This window comes from Myxine glutinosa, chromosome 5 (assembly GCF_964187855.1).
Source record: "Myxine glutinosa chromosome 5, kmMyxGlut1.1, whole genome shotgun sequence".
NCBI classification, from domain to species: Eukaryota; Metazoa; Chordata; class Myxini; order Myxiniformes; family Myxinidae; genus Myxine; species Myxine glutinosa.
In genome coordinates, this window is record NC_136265.1 from 4,009,385 (window position 1) to 4,030,711 (window position 21,327).

Genomic DNA, 21,327 nt, shown 5'->3' on the forward strand with positions numbered 1-21,327 from the left:
ATTCCAAAATAAAACCAAGAACGTATTGTTTCATAAACGAATATTAATTAAACTGGTATTTTAAAAATAAGAACGAATGATTTGTAATTGTAATACAAAACCAATGATTCAATAACACCAATCAAAAGACTCATAACACAGATCAAATGGCTCGTAACAAAGATCAAATGACTCGTAACACAGATCAAATGACTCATAACACATATCAAATGGCTCGTAACAAAGATCAAAAGGCTCGTAACAAAGATCAAATGGCTCGAAACACAGATCAAATGACTCGTAACAATGATCAAATGACTCGTAACAATGATCAAATGACTCGTAACAATCAAATGACTCGTAACAATCAAATGACTCGTAACAAAGATCAAATGACTCGTAACAAAGATCAAATGGCTCAAAACACAGATCAAATGACGTGTAACAATGATCAAATGACTCGTAACAATCAAATGACTCGTAACAATCAAATAACTCGTAACAATCAAATGACTCGTAACAATCAAATGACCCGTAACAATCAAATGACCGTAACAATCAAATGACTCGTAACACAGATCAAATGGCTCGTAACACAGATCAAATGGCTCGTAACACAGATCAAATGGCTCGTAACACAGCTCAAATGGCTCGTAACACAGATCAAATGGCTCGTAACACAAATCAAATGGCTCATAACACAGATCAAATGACGTATAACACAGATCCAATGGCTCGTAACACAGATCAAATGACTCGTAACAATGATCAAATGACGCGTGACAGATAAAATGGTTCGTAACAATGATCAAATGACTCGAAACAGATTGAATGACTCGTAACTGATTGAATGACTTGTAACAGATTGAATGACTCGTAACAGATCAAATAACTTGTAACACAGATCAAATGACCCGTAACAAAGATTGAATGACTCAAAGCAGACCAAACGACTCGCATAAAAGATCGAATGACTCGTAACAGATCAAATTACTTGTAACACAGATCAAATGATTCATATAGCAGATCGAACGACTCAAAATACAGATTGAATTACTTGCAACAGCCTGAATGGTTAAAAAAAGAAAAGAAATTTTGTTCCCATTTTGCAAGAGAACCATGCAGCAGATTCCAAATTTATTGCACAAACTATGAAGGAGTTCATTGAAAATAAAAGCCTGTTGACCATTGTGACTTTGGGTACCTTCACAGGTGACTTGCATTGCTCTTGCATCGATTCTATTTGCACAGACCATGGTTGTCCTTCCAAAACCCTGTGGTCCTCTAGCTATGACGAGTGCCCTCACCATTCTGATGAACGAGACAGTGAGTTTCACATCACACTCAATCCACACCACACTTTACCTCAGCGCACAGAATCCACACCACACTATGCCTAACACTGAATCCACACCACACTGTACGTCACACTTAACCCACACCTCACTTTACCTCAGCGCACAGAATCCACAACACACTGTACCTCACATCGAATCCACACTTCACTGTCCACTGTAACTTGTTCACTGAACCCACACCGCACTGTACCTCACGCTGAATCCACACCCCACTGTACATCACAACCCACTACACCCCACACCACACTTTACATTATATTAATATTTACATCACACATTTGTGGATACCCAAACTTGTTTTTTTCATTTTTGTGTGGACCGTGGCGACGGTACCATCAGAGACGTGTGCAGCCGATTGTACAAGGTTCACGGTTGTGAAACTTAATGAACAAGTTGAAAAGAGAAACTGCAAAGTGGGTTCAGAATTACAACTCACTAAGTAATCAAGTGAAGGAATGTTGTCTAGCTCCAGAGTGGTATGAAGTAAGATGACATGAAATTTGTTACATTTTTCAAATACAATTATAACATTTCAAATATAATTATAATATAATGAACATTTTTTCAACACAATGAATGCTTTATTCTCTCTTCCAGAAAAAGAACATCCAGAAAGATGCAACCCTGACTGTGAAAAATGTGACAACTTCCAGGGACGAACAAACAGTGAGTTTGCAGCAAGAATCATCGTACATGTGATAGAAGTAGAAATGGAGTACGAGTAACTTTGAAGCAGACTGAATGATTTTGGAAGCCATACTAAAAATTGTATCACACTATAATTGTACTGGTCTCCCATCTCTACTGCCTCTGACATCAACTCATCCTGGGAATTCTTTCAAAGTAAATTGCTCTCTCTCATGCACAGATTTATCCCATCTCGTCTTCAGTTGTCATACCCTTCCTCCCGTCCATGGTACACGGATTCTTGTGGTGAGGCTGTTGCCCTGAAACAACTTGCTTTCGTCTCCTGGAAAGCAAATCCAACGGAAGGAAATCTCATTTCCTTTCACAAAGCCCGAAACAAGTGTGTGTCCACCCTCAGGAGAGCCAGGAAACAATATCTCACCGTTCTCAAGACCGAACTCTCTTATCTGTCTCCCTCTTCCAAATCCTGGTGGCGTCTGGCCAAATCTGTTTCTGGTGTTTGTTCCACCTCCATCCCCTCCCTCACCTCAAACGGCTTAACGGCTGACTCCGCACGTGAAAAAGCTGAATGCCTCAACTCTGTGTTTGCCTCTAAATCTTGTGTCCCAAACCCATCCCTCTCTGTACCCACCGTACCCAGTCGTACCCAGCTGCTCCTGGACTCTGTGTCCTTTCCTCCTGACAAGGTGGAAAAGTTTCTGTCAACCCTCGACTCTGATTCTGCAACTGGTCCTGACGGCATCAGCCCACGGGTCCTAAAATCATGTGCTTCCGCTCTTTCACTCCCTCTTTCTGTTCTCTTCACCCTCTCTTTTGCTCTAGGTCATCTGCCTTCTGCTTGGAAATCAGCCAACATCACCGCTTTGCACAAAAAAGGTGCAAAAACAGATCCCAGCAACTACAGACCAATCAGCCTTCTCCCAATTATCAGCAAAGTCATGGAATCCATCATTGCTTCAGATATGAAATCTTTCCTCTTCTCCAATGGCTTGATCTCTGATCATCAATTTGGTTTCAGACCTGGTCACTCTACTCTGGACATGCTGCTTCTGCTTTCACAACAATGGATGGAGGTCCTCAACGCCAAACAGGAAATTAGAGCCGTCTCCCTTGACATTTCACGTGCCTTCGATACGGTCTGGCACCCTGCTCTGCTCACCAAACTCTCCTCCTTTGGTATCCATGGAAATCTCCACGCATGGCTGGCGGACTTCCTCTCTGGTCGTAGTCAACGTGTGGCCCTGAATGGGTTTCTCCCATCTCCTCTTCCTGTTCAGGCTGGAGTTCCCCAAGGTAGTGTTCTGGGCCCTGTGCTTTTTCTGGTCTTCATCAATGATCTCTCTGACTCTCTTGAAAATCCTCTCTATCTCTTTGCTGACGACTCTACTCTCTGTCGCTCCATTCCTCATTCCTCAGATCGGCAGTCTGCAGCCCCCTCACTCTCTGCAGACCTGAACAAAATCACAGACTGGGCAAACAAATGGAACATGTCTTTCAATCCTGATAAATCTCACACTCTTACGATGTCTCTCCGAAAAGACCGACTGGAAAACCCTCCCATCCACTTTCTGAATAATCCTCTCCAAGAAGTTCTGTCACTCAAGCTTTTGGGTCTCACTATTTGCCATGACCTTTCCTGGGAAAACCACATTTCAAATCTGGCCTCCAAAGCCAGTCGCCGACTGGGCATCCTCCGTCGTGCGAAGTCCTTCCTTGGCACACCTGAGCTCCTCACCACATACAAGGCTTACATCCGCAGCTCTATGGAATACTGCTCTCCCCTCTGGTCTGGTGCTCCTGCCTCACACCTAGCCCGTCTTCATGCTGTTGAAACCAAAGCGTTCAGAATCATTGGAATCTCCCGCGATGAAGCTAACTCCAAGGGCCTTTCACTCACTCACCGCAGGCAGGTTGGTGGTCTTTCCGTCTTCTACCGACTCCTCTCTGTCCTTGCCCCCCCGGCCCTCTCTGGGCTCTGTCCCCAAAATATTCCTACAGGTCGCACAAGATCTGCCTGCAACCTTCTTATGGTTAAACTGCCAAAATCAAGACTTTCTGCTCACCTTCACTCCTTCATTCCTCTTTTCTCCCGCCTCTGGAACAAACTCCCTCACTCTCTTCAATCCCACTCCACCCTCCAGGTCTTTAAAACAGCTGTTCACCACCATCTCTTATCCTCCCCCATCCAAAACCTTGATCTTTTCTACCCCCGCTAATTTCGGTCCCCTTGTGTTTTATACCTCCACCCCCCCCGCCCCCCCTCCCCTTCCCATGCCTCCTGCCCCCAAGCCCTCTCCCTCCCACACTTCTCCCTGCTCTCAAATGTTGTGGTTGTGTGCTTCCCCTTCTCTCCCAATCTTGTCTTCCGCTCCCTCTTTTTGTATATTTTGTTTGTCTGGTTGATTTGTTTGTGAAATCAATGTTAGCTCTTTCACGAGCCTCGATTCAGTATACAAAAAAAACCAAAAAAAAACAAAAAACTGATTCTTGAAGCCAAACAGTTCAATCTTGGTTTCATCAGACCACAGAATCTTGTTTCTCACAGTCGGAGTCCTTCAGGTGCTTTTTTGAAAACTCCAAGCGGGCTTTCATGTGTCTTTCAATGAGGAGAGTCTTCCGTCTGGCCATTCTGCCATAAAGCCCAGATCGGTGGAGTGTTGCAGTGATGGTTGTCCTTCTGGAAGTTTCTCCCATCTCCACACAGGATCTCTGGAGCTCAGCCAGAGTGACCATGGGGTTCTTGGTCACCTTTTATACCAAGGCCCTTCTCCCCCGATTGCTCAGTTTGGCCGGGCGGCCAGCTCTAGGAAGAGTCCTGGTTGTTCCAAACTTCTTCCATTTAAGAATTATGGAGGCCACTGTGCTCTTGGGAACCTTCAATGCAGCAGGAATTTTTTTTGTAGGCTTCCCCAAATCTGTGCCTCGACACAATCCTGTCTCTGAGCTCTGCAGGCAGTTCCTTCGACCTCATGGCTTGGTTTTTGCTCTGATATGCATTGTCAGCTGTGACACCTTATATAGACAGGTGTGTGCCTTTCCAAATCATGTCCAATCAATTGAATTTACCACAGGTGGACTCCAATCAAGGTGTAGAAACATCTCAAAGATGATCAAGAGAAATGGGAGGCACCTGAGTTAAATTTCAAGTGTCACAGCAAAGGGTCTGAATAGTTATGCAAATGTGATATTTCAGTTTTTTCTTTTTAATAAATTTGTAAAAATTTCTAAAATCCTGTTTTCTCTTTGTCATTATGGGGTATTGAGTGTATATTGATGAGGGAAAAATGAATTTAAACGATTTCAGAATAAGGCTGCAACATAAAATGTGAAAAAAGTGAAGGGGTCTGAATACTTTCTGAATGCACTGTACAAAGAGAACTGAATAAAACCCCTAATGGCGCCGGAATGCCAGATTCACATAGCAAGAACAAATGGGCAGGCGAGGGCTTGTGGCAGGCACAAGTTTGTGGTGTGTAGGTCGCTGCAGGATTATGTGGCATGAAGCGAAGTGCGGCTTGAAGCGCAAGGGAGAGAGAAAGAAGGATAGAGAGAAACAGGTGGGAGAGCGAGATAAGACCGACCTAAGCTTACCTTGCAGTAATATTTAACCCCCTCACACCCCACCATCCTCTGGGGTATTTGACTGGTCGAGGGTTAAACCATGACCATCACCACGACGCCTCAACACAGCACTGGGGAAGGGGGTATTCTCGACTTGTGTTTGGTAGGGGAAAAGGGGGCTGAGGGGGTTTTTTTTAACTTGAGCTTGGAAGGGCGACTTGAGGGGTAGGGGGCAGGGGTTCTCAATTTGCATTTGGTAGTGGGACGTGAGGGGAAGTGGGGGTGGGGAGGAGTGTTACCTAGACTGTAGGTTTACTTTTACCTGGAGTCTAACTTTAATCGAAAATCTGTGGCATGGATTGAAGATTTTTGTCCATCAACACTCCCCACACAACTTGAATGAGCTTGACCAGTTTTATCCAGAAAAATGGGCAAATATTGCCCAATCAAGGTGTGCAAAGTTGGTAGAGACCTATCCCAAGAGACTCACAGGTCAGGTGTAATTGCTGTCAAAGGTGCTTCTACCAAGTATTAACTCAGGGGGAGGGATACTTATCCAACCAAGATATTCTAGTTTTGAATTTTAAATTAATTTTCTGAAATTTGTTGAATTTGTTTTTCACTTGGAAGTTGTGGGTTACGATGTGTAAATAAAGATGGAAAAAGTCCGATTTAAAGTAATTGAATTCCAGGTTATAAGGTAACAAAAGGTGAACATTATGAAACGGGATGTACACTTTCCATAGGGCCTGTGTTTCTCTTTTGAAATACACATTTGGATCTGGTGTCATGGTGTCATGTCATGTCATGTCACAACACCCTGGTGCCATGTTTAGCATGGAAACACAGTAACTGCACACAAGATGTGCAGCTGCATTTCCCCTCCAGAGGATGGTGTGCTTGAGGATGGGTTACTCCTCACTCCCACCCCAAAAGGTGGTTTGGGCAGATCAAATAATACTGGGGATCAAACCTGGCATTAGAGAGGACCGGAGCGAGCATTCCATGGCCGCCCTGGTGCTGCATGAATGGTGGTGTCATGGTTACAGGTTCGTGCACGGAACTCCACTATGTATCTCATAATTGGCGATCACGGAAACATTGAATTGATACGACTAACACTTGTGTGCGCAGTTGTGCAGGGTCTTGCTGCAGGTGTGGTTCTATGCTGAGGCATTGCGAAATTATTCCAAAAAATTTGGCGAAGGGATGGTGAAGAAGAATCTCACAAAACTTGCAAACAATATTCAGCAAAATATTGAACACATCAACATCAAGTCGAGTAATGTCTGGGTAAGTGAAATCAAGTCGGAACAGTTTTTATTTTATTACCACTGATTGGGACATGCACATGGGCAGGAGGACCTGGATGCACACGGGGTGGGGATGGAGCTTTCGGACGCGCACTGAGTGGGTGGGGGGGGGGGGGGGGGGGGGTTCAGGACGTGCAACAAGCGGGGGGTTCCAGGATGCACACGTGGTGGGGGGTCCAGGATGCACACGGGCAGAGGGGGGGGGGGTTCCAGGATGCACACGGGCAGAAGGGGGGGGGGGGTCCAGGATGCACACGGGCGGGGGTGGGGGTGGGTCGAGGATGCACACGGGCAGGGGGTCCAGGATGCACACGGGAGGGGGTGAGGGTGGGTCGAGGATGCACACGGGCAGGGGGTCCAGGATGCACACGGGAGGGGGGTCCAGGATGCACACGGGCGGGGGTGAGGGTGGGTCGAGGATGCACACGGGCAGGGGGTCCAGGATGCACACGGGAGGGGGGTCCAGGATGCACACGAGCGGGGGGGTCCAGGATGCACACAGGCAGTGGGGGGTCCAGGACGCACACGGGCAGGGGGGGGGGGTCCAGCATGCACACGCTCGGGGGGGGGGGGGGTCCAGCATGCACACGGTCGGGGGGGGTCCAGGATGCACACGGGCAGGGGGGGGGGTCCAGGATGCACACGGGCAGGGGGGTCCAGGACGTGCATGGGTGGGGGGAGGAGGGGTTCAGGATGCACACAGGCAGGGGGCGTCCAGGATGCACACGGGCGGGGGGGGGTCCAGGATGCACACGGGCAGGGGGGGTCCAGGACATGCATGGGCGGGGCATCCAGGATGCACACGAGCAGGGGGGTCCAGGATGCACACGGGCAGAGAGGTCTAGGATGCACACGGGCAGGGGGGGGGGGGGGGTGGTCCAGGATGCACATGGGCAGGGGGGGGGTCCAGGATGCACACGGGCAGGGGGGTCCGAGACGTGCATGGGCGGGGGGTCCAGGATGCACACGGGCAGGGGGGTCCGAGACGTGCATGGGCGGGGGGTCCAGGATGGGCACGGATTTTTGCAAGGATTAAAATGTGTTGCATGTTTCGTATTAATCCATTACTACCAACACCGTTCAATCACTATAATACACATCACTATTATGAAAGAATCTTTCTCAACCCCAATTCCCTTTACACTCCAATATTTGTATGTAATATGTAGACAAACGAGTAACAAATTTCTCTCCACGTTGGTGAAGGAAATGCATAAAGACTGGTTACCTGTGAACAAACATAAAAGTAAAGGAAACTTTGATTATACTTTGGTTCCGTCTTGTCCTCGATGAAATTGAAAACATTCATTACGAGTTTAACGAACGATTTGGTTGTTTCCTTATTTTAATTGATATATTTTTTTTCTAGAGCCGTTTCCAAATGGAAGATGCCGCGAGCAGAGAAACGAAAATCAATATCCACGAAGTATTTTCTCACATGAAAGAACTGTGGAATTTCAAACGGTTTCATGGACATGAATGTTCATGCGACAACTTCTCTATTAACGACTTAATTACAGGTAAATCGGCCGGAGGCACAAACTCGACTCGTAACTCTGAGTGATGCTTTGGAAACTTCCGACAGTGGCTCATGTTGAAAAGTTACACGACTGAGTGGTTGGTGTATGATGGATGGATCCAACAGAACGTTGATCAGACGAGCAAGGGGTCCGACACACACATGGGCGTGGGGTCTGGGAGGCAGCAACACCCTGGTGTCATGTTTAGCATGCAGCAACAGCCTGGTGTCATGTTTGGGGTGTAACAACACCCTGGTGTCATGTTTAGCATGCAGCAACAGCCTGGTGTCATGTTTGGGGTGTAACAACACCCTGGTGTCATGTTTGGGGTGTCACAACACCCTGTGTCATGTTTGGGGGTCCAGGATGCACACGGGCAGGGGGTCCAGGATGTAACAACACCCATGTTTGGGGTGTAACACACCCTGGTGTCATGTTTGGGGTGTAACAACACCCTGTTGTCATGTTTGGGGTGTAACAACACCCTGGTGCCATGTTTGGGGTGTAACAACACCCTGGTGTCATGTTTGGGGTGTCACAACACCCTGTGTCATGTTTGGGGTCCAGGATGCACACGGGCAGGGGGTCCAGGATGTAACAACACCCATGTTTGGGGTGTAACAACACCCTGGTGTCATGTTTGGGGTGTAACAACACCCTGGTGTCATGTTTGGGGTGTAACAACACCCATTGTTTGGGGTGTAACAACACCCTGGTGTCATGTTTGGGGTATAACAACACCCATGTTTGGGGTGTAACAACACCCTGGTGCCATGTTTGGGGTGTAACAACACCCTGGTGTCATGTTCATGTCTGCTTCATCGTGGATACAGCGTAATTTGGGAACATTGATTGCACTAGTTCCATTCTCATCCGGCCGAATCCAGTGACAATCTGCACCATGGTAAATCAGAATTCGGAGATGTCGTTGGGGACGAGCACTTTTTCTCCACTACTTGAATAAAAATTCGACGAGGGACTCCTTGTTTTTCCCCACACAAGAGGAATTTCTTGAACTGTTTAGGAGTGTTTGGTTCAGACCTGGTGATGTTCATGATCATCTCAAAACTTGATTTCCAAATTCATGGAGGTACTCCTCCATTGTCAGGTGGTATATCAAATATGCGAAATATAAAAAGTACACAAACAGGCAGAGTGCTAGATAGTGAGCGGATGATATCAATTGCTTACCTCGTATACCATTCTCGATAGTATCCAAATTCAGGTTTCTGACTGGAATCCTTGATCGTAGCAGGGAATTCAATGGCAATATTTTGCCCCTCATCATCCAGGTTTTCCCATCTTTTAACACATTGACAGTTTTTGGAAACTGACGTCAGAAATTGGTATAATAGGGTCATTTTTAGCCGGCACACTGTGCAAACAACACCCCGTGACTCCATATTGGATTGAGGAAGCAGGAGATGGGTGTCGCCCGATGCATCGAGGTTGTTGATTGGCTGATCGCCATGGTCACGTGGCAGCTGAGCACAATTTTTAAGTCCACAATTGGTCTTCAGGGCGTGGAAGGATAATGGTTCTGTTTGAAGAAAGGGCTTTTTGGGCAGAGTGGATTGCTTCAATGAGGTCGGAGGTCCAAGCGATTTTCTCTTGGATAGGCGGCCAGCCACAGCATCATCTAATGGCGAGAGTAAGCTCGAACAGCCAGAGAAAACGTGAGCTGGGACTTTGCAAGCGCCAATAAAGGATCGAAGGCCAGAGACCTTTTCAGGGAAGGGCACACATGGATAATGTGGAGATGCGATGGGGGCTGGCTGCGATAGTGCCTTGATTACACAACCACCCGAGGATAGGGATGGAAGATGGTCCAATAACAATCTTGGATGCTGACAGATTTAAGGGGTTGGCTTGAAGTGCATCAAGCAGTCGTTTCCAGTTGACTAACAGTTCGTCTACGCTTGCTCCACCGCAATAGAGATCATCGGCGAGTTTGGCCACAACACCCTCCTCCACGAGGTCTCAAAAGCCGCGACAAGTTAGTTCTTCGAGTGCCGTTTCAGAGCCAGGCATACCCATGGCTGATCGGGGGAAGACTCCAACACCACGAAATTGAGTCGCAACACCGCAGTACTTCATTGACTCTTTCGATAGTGGGATTGGATAAAAGGCATTAGTCAAGTCAGTCGTGATAATGTGCTTCCATTGATTTGTCGAAGAGTGGAATCGACATTGGGCATCAACGAAGGCTGGGGTTTGCTATATCGGCCAACATTGGCAAATGCCGTGACCAGTCGGAACCCGCCACTGGACTTTTTCACCAAGAAAGACAGGTTTAGGTACTCCATGTTGACTCCTGCATCTTCTGCTTTGACAAAGACACCCATATGTCTTTGGAAACAATATCTCTCCGTTCTCAAGACCGGACTCTCTTATCTGTCTTCCTCTTCCAAATCCTGGTGGCGTCTGGTCAAATCTGTTTCTGGTGTTTGTTCCCCCTCCATCCCCTCCCTCACCTCAAACGGCTGCACAGCTGACTCCGCACGTGAAAAAGCTGAATGCCTCAACTCTGTGTTTGCCTCTAAATCTTGTGTCCCAAACCCATCCCTCTCTGTACCCACCGTACCCATCTGCTCCTGGACTCTGTGTCCTTTCCTCCTGACAAGGTGGAAAAGTTTCTGTCAACCCTCGACTCTGATTCTGCAACTGGACCTGACGGCATCAGCCCACGGGTCCTAAAATCCTGTGCTCCCGCTCTTTCACTCCCTCCCTCTGTTCTCTTCACCCTCTCTTTTACTCAAGGTCATCTGCATCTGCTTGGAAATCGCCCAACATCACCGCTTTACACAAAAAGGTGCAAAAACAGATCCTAGCAACTACAGACCAATCAGCCTCCCAATTATCAGCAAAGTCATGGAATCCATTATTGCTTCGGATATGAAATCTTTCCTCTTTTCCAATGGCTTGATCTCTGATCATCAATTTAGTTTCAGACCAGGTCGCTCTATTCTGGACATGATGCTTCTGCTGTCCCAACAATGGATGGAGATCCTCAATGCCAAACAGGAAATTAGAGCGGTCTCCCTTGACATATCACGTGCCTTCGATACGGTCTGGCACCCCGCTCTGCTCACCAAACTCTCCTCCTTTGGTATCCATGGAAATCTCCACGCATGGCTGGCGGACTTCCTCTCTAGTCGTAGTCAACGTGTGGCCCTGAATGGGTTTCTCTAATCTCCTCTTCCTGTTCAGGCTGGAGTTCCCCAAGGCAGTATATTCTGGGCCCTGTGCATTTTCTGGTCTTCATCAATGATCTCTCCGACTCTCTTGAAAATCCTCTCTATCTCTTTGCTGATGACTCCACTCTCTGCCGCTCCATTCCTCATCCTTCAGATCGGCAGTCTGCAACCTCCTCACTCTCTGCAGACCTGGACAAAATCACAGACTGGGCAAACAAGTGGACCATGTCTTTCAATCCTGACAAATCTCACACTCTTACGATGTCTCTCCGAAAAGACCGACTGGACAACCCTCCCATCCACTTTCTGAATAATCCTCTCCAAGAAGTTCGGTCACTCAAGCTTTTGGGTCTCACTATCTGCCATGATCTTTCCTGGGAAAACCACATTTCAAATCTGGCCTCCAAAGCCAGTCGCCGACTGGGCATCCTCCGTTGTGCGAAATCCTTCCTTGGCACACCTGAGCTCCTCACCACATACAAGGCTTTCATCCGCAGCTCAATGGAATACTGCTCTCCCCTCTGGGCTGGTGCTCCTGCCTCACACCTAGCTCGTCTTCACGCTGCTGAAACCAAAGCGTTCAGAATCATTGGAATCTCCCGTGATGAAGCTACCTCCGAAGGCCTTTCACTTACTCACCGCAGGCAGGTTGGTGGTCTTTCTGTCTTCTACCGACTCCTCTCCGGCCTTGCTCCTCCAGCTCTCTCGGGCTCTGTCCCCAAATATTCCTACAGGTCGCACAAGATCTGCCTGCAACCCTCTTATGGTTAAACTGCCAAAATCAAGACTCTCTGCTCACCTTCACTCCTTCATACCTCTTTTCTCCCGCCTCTGGAACAAACTCCCTCACTCTCTTCAATCCCATTCCACCCTCCAGGTCTTTAAAACAGCTGTTCACCACCATCTCTCATCTTCCCACATCCAAAACGTTGATCTTTTCTACCCCCGCTAATTTCACCCCAAATCCACTTTTTTGAAATACCAACTTCTTTCCTGGAAGTCCTTGGTGTCCTTGTGTTTATACTTCTCCCACCCCCCCCCCTTCCCATGCCACCTCCCCCCCCCCCCCCCCCCCACACATTCCCGATGTCCCTGCTCTCAAATGTTGTGTTTATGTGCCTCCCTTTCTTTCCCCATCTCGTCTACCGCTCCCTTTTTTATATACTTTGTTTGTTTGTCTGTTTGATTTGTTTGTGTGATAAATGTTAGCTCTTTCACGAGCCTCGATTATGTATACAAAAAAAAAAAAATCTTCTCGTTCATTCAACTTGCGTTGTAGTTCTGCAAGGTACAAGTACAGATACGCTCGATGCGAGACTCGAGGAAGGCGATATTTCGGTTGAAGGACGATGAGGCCGATAGTCACTGCGAGGTTCAAGGGCATATGTAGAATCAGACAAATTGCCAGGGAGGTTTAGCTCGATGTACTCGCCGGGCCATATAGTTGTACTTTGTAGAGGGGCACGTAACAAATGGACACGATGGACTGCATGGTGAGTGGGAGAGAAATCAGAGGAACCGTATCGGTATATGGACCCATCATTGAGCCGAGGATAATGTGGCGTTTAGCCGGGCGAACAGAAATGTCATGCAGCTCCATGAAAGATGTTCCTGCCAGGACATCAACATCCAGGTTTTCAACAACAAGGCCTTTGAAGGTAAACTGTCGGTCGTCACAGGTCATGATAAAACTGACTTCACCAAGCACTGTGAGTGCAGAGGAGCCATCAGCTTGGTGAGCTAACTGAGAACTCTTTCTCATGGGTAGACTGAGACGTTTGGCAGTCGGTAGGCTCATCATGTTTCCAATGGCTCCACTGTCACTTATGGCACAGATAGTGTGGCGACGGTAAAATGTGTCCAAGTAAGGTGCCTGGGGTACTTGAATTCTATACGCAGGGGTGGAGGACTTGTCAGAGTCATCTGGAGAGTCGATGGTGGGGTCTACCACTTCCTCACCATCATCAGAGGGGTCCAAGATGTTGGATATCTGCCTCGCCTTTACCATATATTTACGATCTTGTTCAGGGAGTGGTAGCTCCACTCGCCGAGAAAATGGCAGTCCGCACGCCCCGCTTGGTGACATAATGGGCAGGATCTTTGGGAGCGCTGAGAAGGTTTGTATCTTGATTTAGGAGTCGATGTTATTAGTGGAAAGACAGTTCTCTTTTGACTTTTAGAAAGACGGGCCCTTCATCTTCATCATCAAAGCATGACTGTTGTGTCTTCACCGGACCGTATTTCATCTAACAAGGACGGTAGGGCCAGCAAGACTTTCGGTTTAATGGAAGCCAATGTACGAGGACGTAGTTGAGTACCATAACGTTGTTTCACTATTTTCGGTAGCGTCGGGTGGATCAGTTGAAGCCAGCTGAGGACGACGACATTTTCGAGGGATGGAGTTAGCTCCTCATCATCTGCAGGAACTTCACCATGGTGCGAGATGCCTCCGTCATGGCGGAACAGATTGTCGTCGATAAAAGCTGCCAAGCGCTGGTACAGGTCTTCTGGGCGTTCTTCTGGTTCTAAACGGATATCAGACAAATCTAGGAAATGTGTCGACTGAAAACCTAAATGCAGGCGGATGACTTGACATATATGATCTGCGGACATAGAATCACGGACGATCGTGTTGCGTGCAATGACTGGGAAATGATTGGCTCTTTGACCAATGATTGGCGATTTGACCAATGGTTGGCGATTTGACCAATGATTGGCGATTTGACCAAGCATCAAATCCAATGTGTTCACTTTTAGCTGAGCTGTGCGGCGATTGCCTTGAATAACATCTTCACCATCGCCAGTGAAGCCCCGGAGAGGTGTTGTCCTCGTTTTTCTTGAGCCATTGAGAGCCAGTCACAAGAAAAGGGTCGAAACTCGGGTCTAGCGATAACGTGTGATGGAGATTTTGTTTCCAGTTTTCAAAAGAATTAATCGTCTCTGATTTAGTGAGGCACCATTGTTTGGGAGCCCGATGTGAGTTTGCCATCGTTGTAAGTATAGATACAAACGTTACTCACAGAAAGCGTGTCGACGGCTGCGTTACTCAGGTCGTAAGAGCCCGGGTGGTCCGTCACAGATTGTGAAGAAGAAGCACGAGGCCTTCGGCTGCAGCACGTTTCGTCGGCTGAAAGGCTGGAACGTAGGGTCGGAATCGCTGCCACCACGACAGTTAGCCGAGATAGACCTTATCGTGTTATCACTCCATCGGATCACACACACGGTACACCACACCGTTTCTGTGAATAGATCGAGCTTTATTAGAAGCTCACGCAAAACACATCAAGCCCAAGGAAATCAGAGAGCGAAGAGGAAGAAGATCATCAACGCGACAAAAAGTCACAACTGAGCATGCGCAGAACGGCGCCAGATGACGTCACGTCCTAGGTACTGAACCAACAACAACCAATACTGGCGCAGTTGTTCCCTCATTATTAATGTGCAAATGGCAATGCGGAAACATCGGTGATTCCTAATCTCAACATCATAAGTACATCTGGTGTGAAAATTTGCATCGAGGTGACAGACTAGCGGTTTGGGCCTATGGTCTAAGTTTGGTGATTGTGACGTAAATGGGTCACGTGCTCGATTCAGTAATTACATGCAAGAGATATGCAACCAAATACTAAGTATTATACTCCTTTAATTTACTTTACGTTAATCTGTTCCAATACTTATGCTCACCTCAAATGGGGGGCTGAATAAAAACAGTGATATTTTTCTACAATGGCAACACATATTCTTGCCCCATTCATCTTTTGGTCTCAAATTCAAATTTCTTGAGTAAATAGCAATAATAACAAATTCGACTTCACTGTTCTAATACTTATGGAGGGCACTATACATACATATATATTGTAACGGTTTTGAGAAGTGTGTAACGAATTTGAGAAGTGTAACGGGTTTTTTGAGAAGTGTAACAATTTTGGAGGAAGTGTAACGAATGTGAAAACGTTACAATGTGAACGTTACAAAAGTATGGTAACACCCTGTTAATGTAAATAATGGTCGCAGCCGTCCTCCTAGTTAATTCCATGAAACTTACACGCAGGTCACGATATATCTTTTTAAATAGTGTATTTCCTTATTCTATGTAGGCTAAATATGTGTTTCCCACTAGATTGACTTTGCATTGTATCAAACAAAATAAGCATAGGCCCTTGCAATTTCCCCAAACATCAAAGCTCTCCAAAGTTCCTTTAAAAAGGGTGTGAGTTGTGTTCAATCCCGCAAGCCGCCATTGCCCATGTGCTAACCTCGGAGAAGAAAGGCGTGTCTCCACCTCGTCATAGAGGGGAGGAGTGAGCCAGCCCTAACAGCCAATCAGCACCGCGGTGAGCGACCCGGTAGGCGTGCCCTCGGAGCCGGCGGCTTGATTCCGCCCCGAGTGATAAAAGCGACTGAAAGGGACTGCTTTACCAGATGACCTGGGAGAGGAGCGAAGAGGCGGCACCAAGAGGAGCGGGGAGATGCGAAACGCTCCAAGCCAAAGAGGAGAGGTACTCGGAAAGGAAACCAGCTTTGGAGAGACGCGCTGAAAGGAGGGAGACGGCTCCACCAGAAGGAGCGGAGCAGGTGTGCCGAGCCAGCGCGTGACGTCTACAGCAGCGGATACGCGACGGAGGGTTTTCCCGCCAAAACCGCGAGGAATTGAGAGCTGCTGCCTCCGACCTTGCCTCCCTCTCCAGCAATCCACCTCAAGCCCTACCTGCCTGCAATATCCCCCGAGTAAGTGTGAACGTCGTCTGTCCTACTCGTTGTCTTGGGGTTAAGTAAAAATGAATAGTGTAAGTTAACGATTCGCTGTGTGACTGCTTCTTCCATCCATTGCTTGTGTGTGTATAATAAATCTGTTCTTCCTCCGTACTCTGTCTTCTCTTTTTCCTTCTCTTTCGGTCGCTTTAGAGGTTTCCCGATTGAATATCTGTGGGGCGATCTGGTCAACGTCGGGTGGAATCGGGCTAATCGGGGAGTAACTGTTCGGACGCGGTAATACCAACCGCTCGGTAAAATAACATCTTTAACCGCGTCTGTAACAATATATATATACTAGCTTGGCTCGGCTCGCTGCGCTCACCTCACCACGCGTTGTTACTGAGGAACAGGCTTATTTTAGGTGAGAATAATGACTGTACCTGAGTTGCTGTGTTGTCATGATTTACACCAATCATAATACAAACAATTATTTTGCACAAATGTATTTGTTGTGTTTGTGATTTTACATTTTTATAGGCAATTTAGGTTCAAGATTTAGATTGAATGATTTTTTTTCAAGAAAGAACCCCTCAGCACATACATAGGGGAGGGGTAGGTGCAGACTGGAAGTTTGGGACAATTACACCTCACCACCACGTATTTCAAAACACCTCACCACCACGTAATTCAAAACACCTCACCACCAAGTAATTAAAAACACCTCACCACCACGTAATTGAAAACACCTCACAGCCATAAAACACGTAATAAAAACACCTCACAGCCATAAAACACGTAATAAAAACACCTCACAGCCATAAAACACGTAATAAAAACACCTCACAGCCATAAAACACGTAATAAAAACACCTCACAGCCATAAAACACGTAATAAAAACACCTCACAGCCATAAAACACGTAATAAAAACACCTCACAGCCATAAAACATGTAATAAAAACACCTCACAGCCATAAAACACGTAATAAAAACACCTCACAGCCATAAAACACGTAATAAAAACACCTCACAGCCATAAAACACGTAATAAAAACACCTCACAGCCATAAAACACGTAATAAAAACACCTCACAGCCATAAAACACGTAATAAAAACACCTCACAGCCATAAAACACGTAATAAAAACACCTCACAGCCATAAAACACGTAATAAAAACACCTCACAGCCATAAAACACGTAATAAAAACACCTCACAGCCATAAAACACGTAATAAAAACACCTCACAGCCATAAAACACGTAATAAAAACACCTCACAGCCATAAAACACGTAATAAAAACACCTCACAGCCATAAAACACGTAATAAAAACACCTCACAGCCATAAAACACGTAATAAAAACACCTCACAGCCATAAAACACGTAATAAAAACACCTCACAGCCATAAAACACGTAATAAAAACACCTCACAGCCATAAAAAAACACGTAATAAAAACACCTCACAGCCATAAAACACGTAATAAAAACACCTCACAGCCATAAAACACGTAATAAAAACACCTCACAGCCATAAAACACGTAATAAAAACACCTCACAGCCATAAAACACGTAATAAAAACACCTCAGCCATAAAACACGTAATAAAAACACCTCACAGCCATAAAACACGTAATAAAAACACCTCACAGCCATAAAACACCTCACCACCACAAAATTAAAAACACCTCACCACCACGTAATTATAAATACCTCACCACCACGTAATTATAAATACCTCACCACCACGTAATTATAAATACCTCACCACCACGTAATTATAAATACCTCACCACCACGTAATTATAAATACCTCACCTCCACGTAATTATAAATACCTCACCACCACGTGATTATAAATACCTCACCACCACATGATTATAAATACCTCACCACCACGTAATTATAAATACCTCACCTCCACGTAATTATAAATACCGCACCACCACGTAATTATAAATACCTCACCACCACGTAATTATAAATACCTCACCACCACGTAATTATAAATACCTCACCACCACGTAATTATAAATACCGCACCACCACGTAATTATAAATACCTCACCACCACGTAATTATAAATACCTCACCACCACGTAATTATAAATACCTCACCTCCACGTAATTATAAATACCTCACCACCACGTGATTATAAATACCTCACCACCACGTGATTATAAATACCTCACCACCACGTAATTATAAATACCGCACCACCACGTAATTATAAATACCTCACCACCACGTAATTATAAATACCTCACCACCACGTAATTATAAATACCTCACCACCACGTAATTATAAATACCTCACCACCACGTAATTATAAATACCTCACCTCCACGTAATTATAAATACCTCACCACCACGTGATTATAAATACCTCACCACCACGTGATTATAAATACCTCACCACCACGTAATTATAAATACCGCACCACCACATAATTATAAATACCTCACCACCACGTAATTATAAATACCTCACCACCACGTAATTATAAATACCTCACCACCACGTAATTATAAATACCTCACCACCACGTGATTATAAATACCTCACCACCACGTAATTATAAATACCTCACCACCACGTAATTATAAATACCGCACCACCACGTAATTATAAATACCTCACCACCACGTAATTATAAATACCTCACCACCACGTAATTATAAATACCTCACCACCACGTGATTATAAATACCTCACCACCACGTAATTATAAATACCTCACCACCACGTAATTATAAATACCTCACCACCACGTAATTATAAATACCTCACCACCACGTGATTATAAATACCTCACCACCACGTAATTATAAATACCTCACCACCACGTAATTATAAATACCTCACCACCACGTAATTATAAATACCTCACCACCACGTAATTATAAATACCTCACCACCACGTAATTATAAATACCTCACCACCACGTAATTATAAATACCTCACCACCACGTAATTATAAATACCTCACCACCACGTGATTATAAATACCTCACCACCACGTAATTATAAATACCTCACCACCACGTAATTATAAATACCTCACCACCACGTAATTATAAATACCTCACCACCATGTGATTTAAAAACACCTCACCACCACATCATTTAAAAACACCTCACCACCACATAATTCAAAATACCTCACCACCACGTGATTCAAAACCACCACAACATTATTAAAAACACTTCACAACCACGGAAACAAAAGTTTGAGGGAGTCGTTAAGTGACAACACAGACACTGCCCAGATGTGTAGATATATAGATAAATGACTGTACCTGAGTTGCCCTTTTGTCATGGTTTAAACCAATCATAATTCAAACAATTATTTTGCACAAATGTATTTGTAATATACGTGATATTAGTTTTTATAAACAATTGAAGTTGAAAAAAAAAATTCCCCCAAAAATTCCCCAAAAAATAAATAATAATAATTGGAATTTTTTTCAAAACAAATACCCTTAGGACATACCGACGGGAGAGATATGTGCATACCAGAAGTTTGGTACGATTTCAGGAAAGTTCGAGAAAGTAGTTCAGTGACAAGACAACACAACACAACACAGGACAGACGCTGCACAGATATATATATATATATATTCCTCAATCTTAAAAAAAATTTGCTTTAATATATTTACAGTTTTAATTTAATTTACAATTTAAGTATTGACAAGTTTAACTTCTAATTAAATGTCATGATTGTTCCGGATATTCTAAACACTTGATTTATAATCCAGCATTGCTTACAGGATTATTTTGAGCCGTTAATATGCGGTTGATTTTTTAATTTGGTCAGTAACGTGCTCAGTTCACGAGAGTGGTGTGATGCGGTTTAATTGGCTGTCCAGCTTTGCCCACCCCACTTTGCATATACCCCGCCCACTTTGCATATAAGGGGATGTTGAGATGATTTTATCACTCTTGAGGAAGATTAACGGAGGCGTGTGGCTTTGTCACATGTTGTTAATCGAAACGTTGAGTCATTGTTCGTTCAATTAAAGGTTGGAGATCTTACCATGGAGTTATATATATATATATATATATATATATATATATATATATATATATATATATATATATATATATTGTTATGGATCTTAGAGACGGCACTCCCCTTAGCAAGGGGGGGTTAATCCCCTTGGCCTGTTAAGCTGGCCGTCTCTGGTCCTGGTACCTGTAACGCTCTTTTGCGGGGTGGAATTGATCAGGGTTATTGGTCAAGGTGCTCTCCTGTATACCTTTACCAATCCCTCCGCAAAACAGGGAGACAAGTACCGCTCGAACCACGGACAAGATGGTATTTGCCGAGTGGTTTAGCAATCCGTGGTTCGAGCCGTTATCAATTGACTAAACCCGATTCCGCGCGTTGGCCAAATCGTGCCACAGGTACTCAATCGAAAGAAAGGACTAAAGCGATCGGATGAGAGGAAGCCAAAGAACCAAAAAGGGTAAAGGAAGAACACAGGTTTATTTACTATCTACAAGAAATGAAGAAGAAACGAAAGGTGAGACTGCACAGGAAGAGGAAGAAGCAGATACACAGGGCAAACCTTAAAACAGTCTTATATTAATTCCCAGACAACAAACAGGACGGACAAACAGACTTACACGACAAGGGAATAGCAGGCAGGAATGGCTGGAAGAAGGAGAAGGGTCCGTGTGGGACAGCAGGGCTGGAAGGTTCGGGGGGAAGGCACAGCAAGGAGGTCCACTCCAGGTCCATGCTCCGGGCTGGAAGTGAACAGCCAACGGCAGCTCCACGTATTCGGTTTCATACGGTAGGGCTTTCCGAAGCAGCTCCGCGCAGCTTCGTCTCTCACAGCCAGACCCCACCAAGCACCATCTCCAACCCAAGTGGATTCTCGTTTATCACCTTCTCACCCGACTCTCTCTGCCTTTTTCGTCCCACTCCTCCAACTCCTAAAAAGGCTTCGCGCCCGCGCTTATATTACGCGTGCTGCAAATCAATGCGCGCTTCATGGAGACACGCCCGCGATGATCTTTTGTCAGCCCTGGTTGGCTGGTGGGGG

The 21,327-nt window shown here is 45.5% G+C and overlaps 1 protein-coding gene across 1 annotated transcript in view; it reads left to right on the forward strand.

Moving 5' to 3' along the window:
• The window catches only part of LOC137428026 (uncharacterized), a 59,707-nt gene that overhangs the window by 25,168 nt on the left and 13,212 nt on the right, over window positions 1-21,327 (forward strand). The window contains exons 2-5 of the mRNA XM_068117942.2: window positions 1,192-1,305; window positions 1,935-2,003; window positions 6,681-6,839; window positions 8,229-8,379. Coding sequence (XP_067974043.2) covers window positions 1,192-1,305; window positions 1,935-2,003; window positions 6,681-6,839; window positions 8,229-8,379 — 493 coding nt within the window. The remainder of the gene's footprint in view (window positions 1-1,191; window positions 1,306-1,934; window positions 2,004-6,680; window positions 6,840-8,228; window positions 8,380-21,327) is intronic.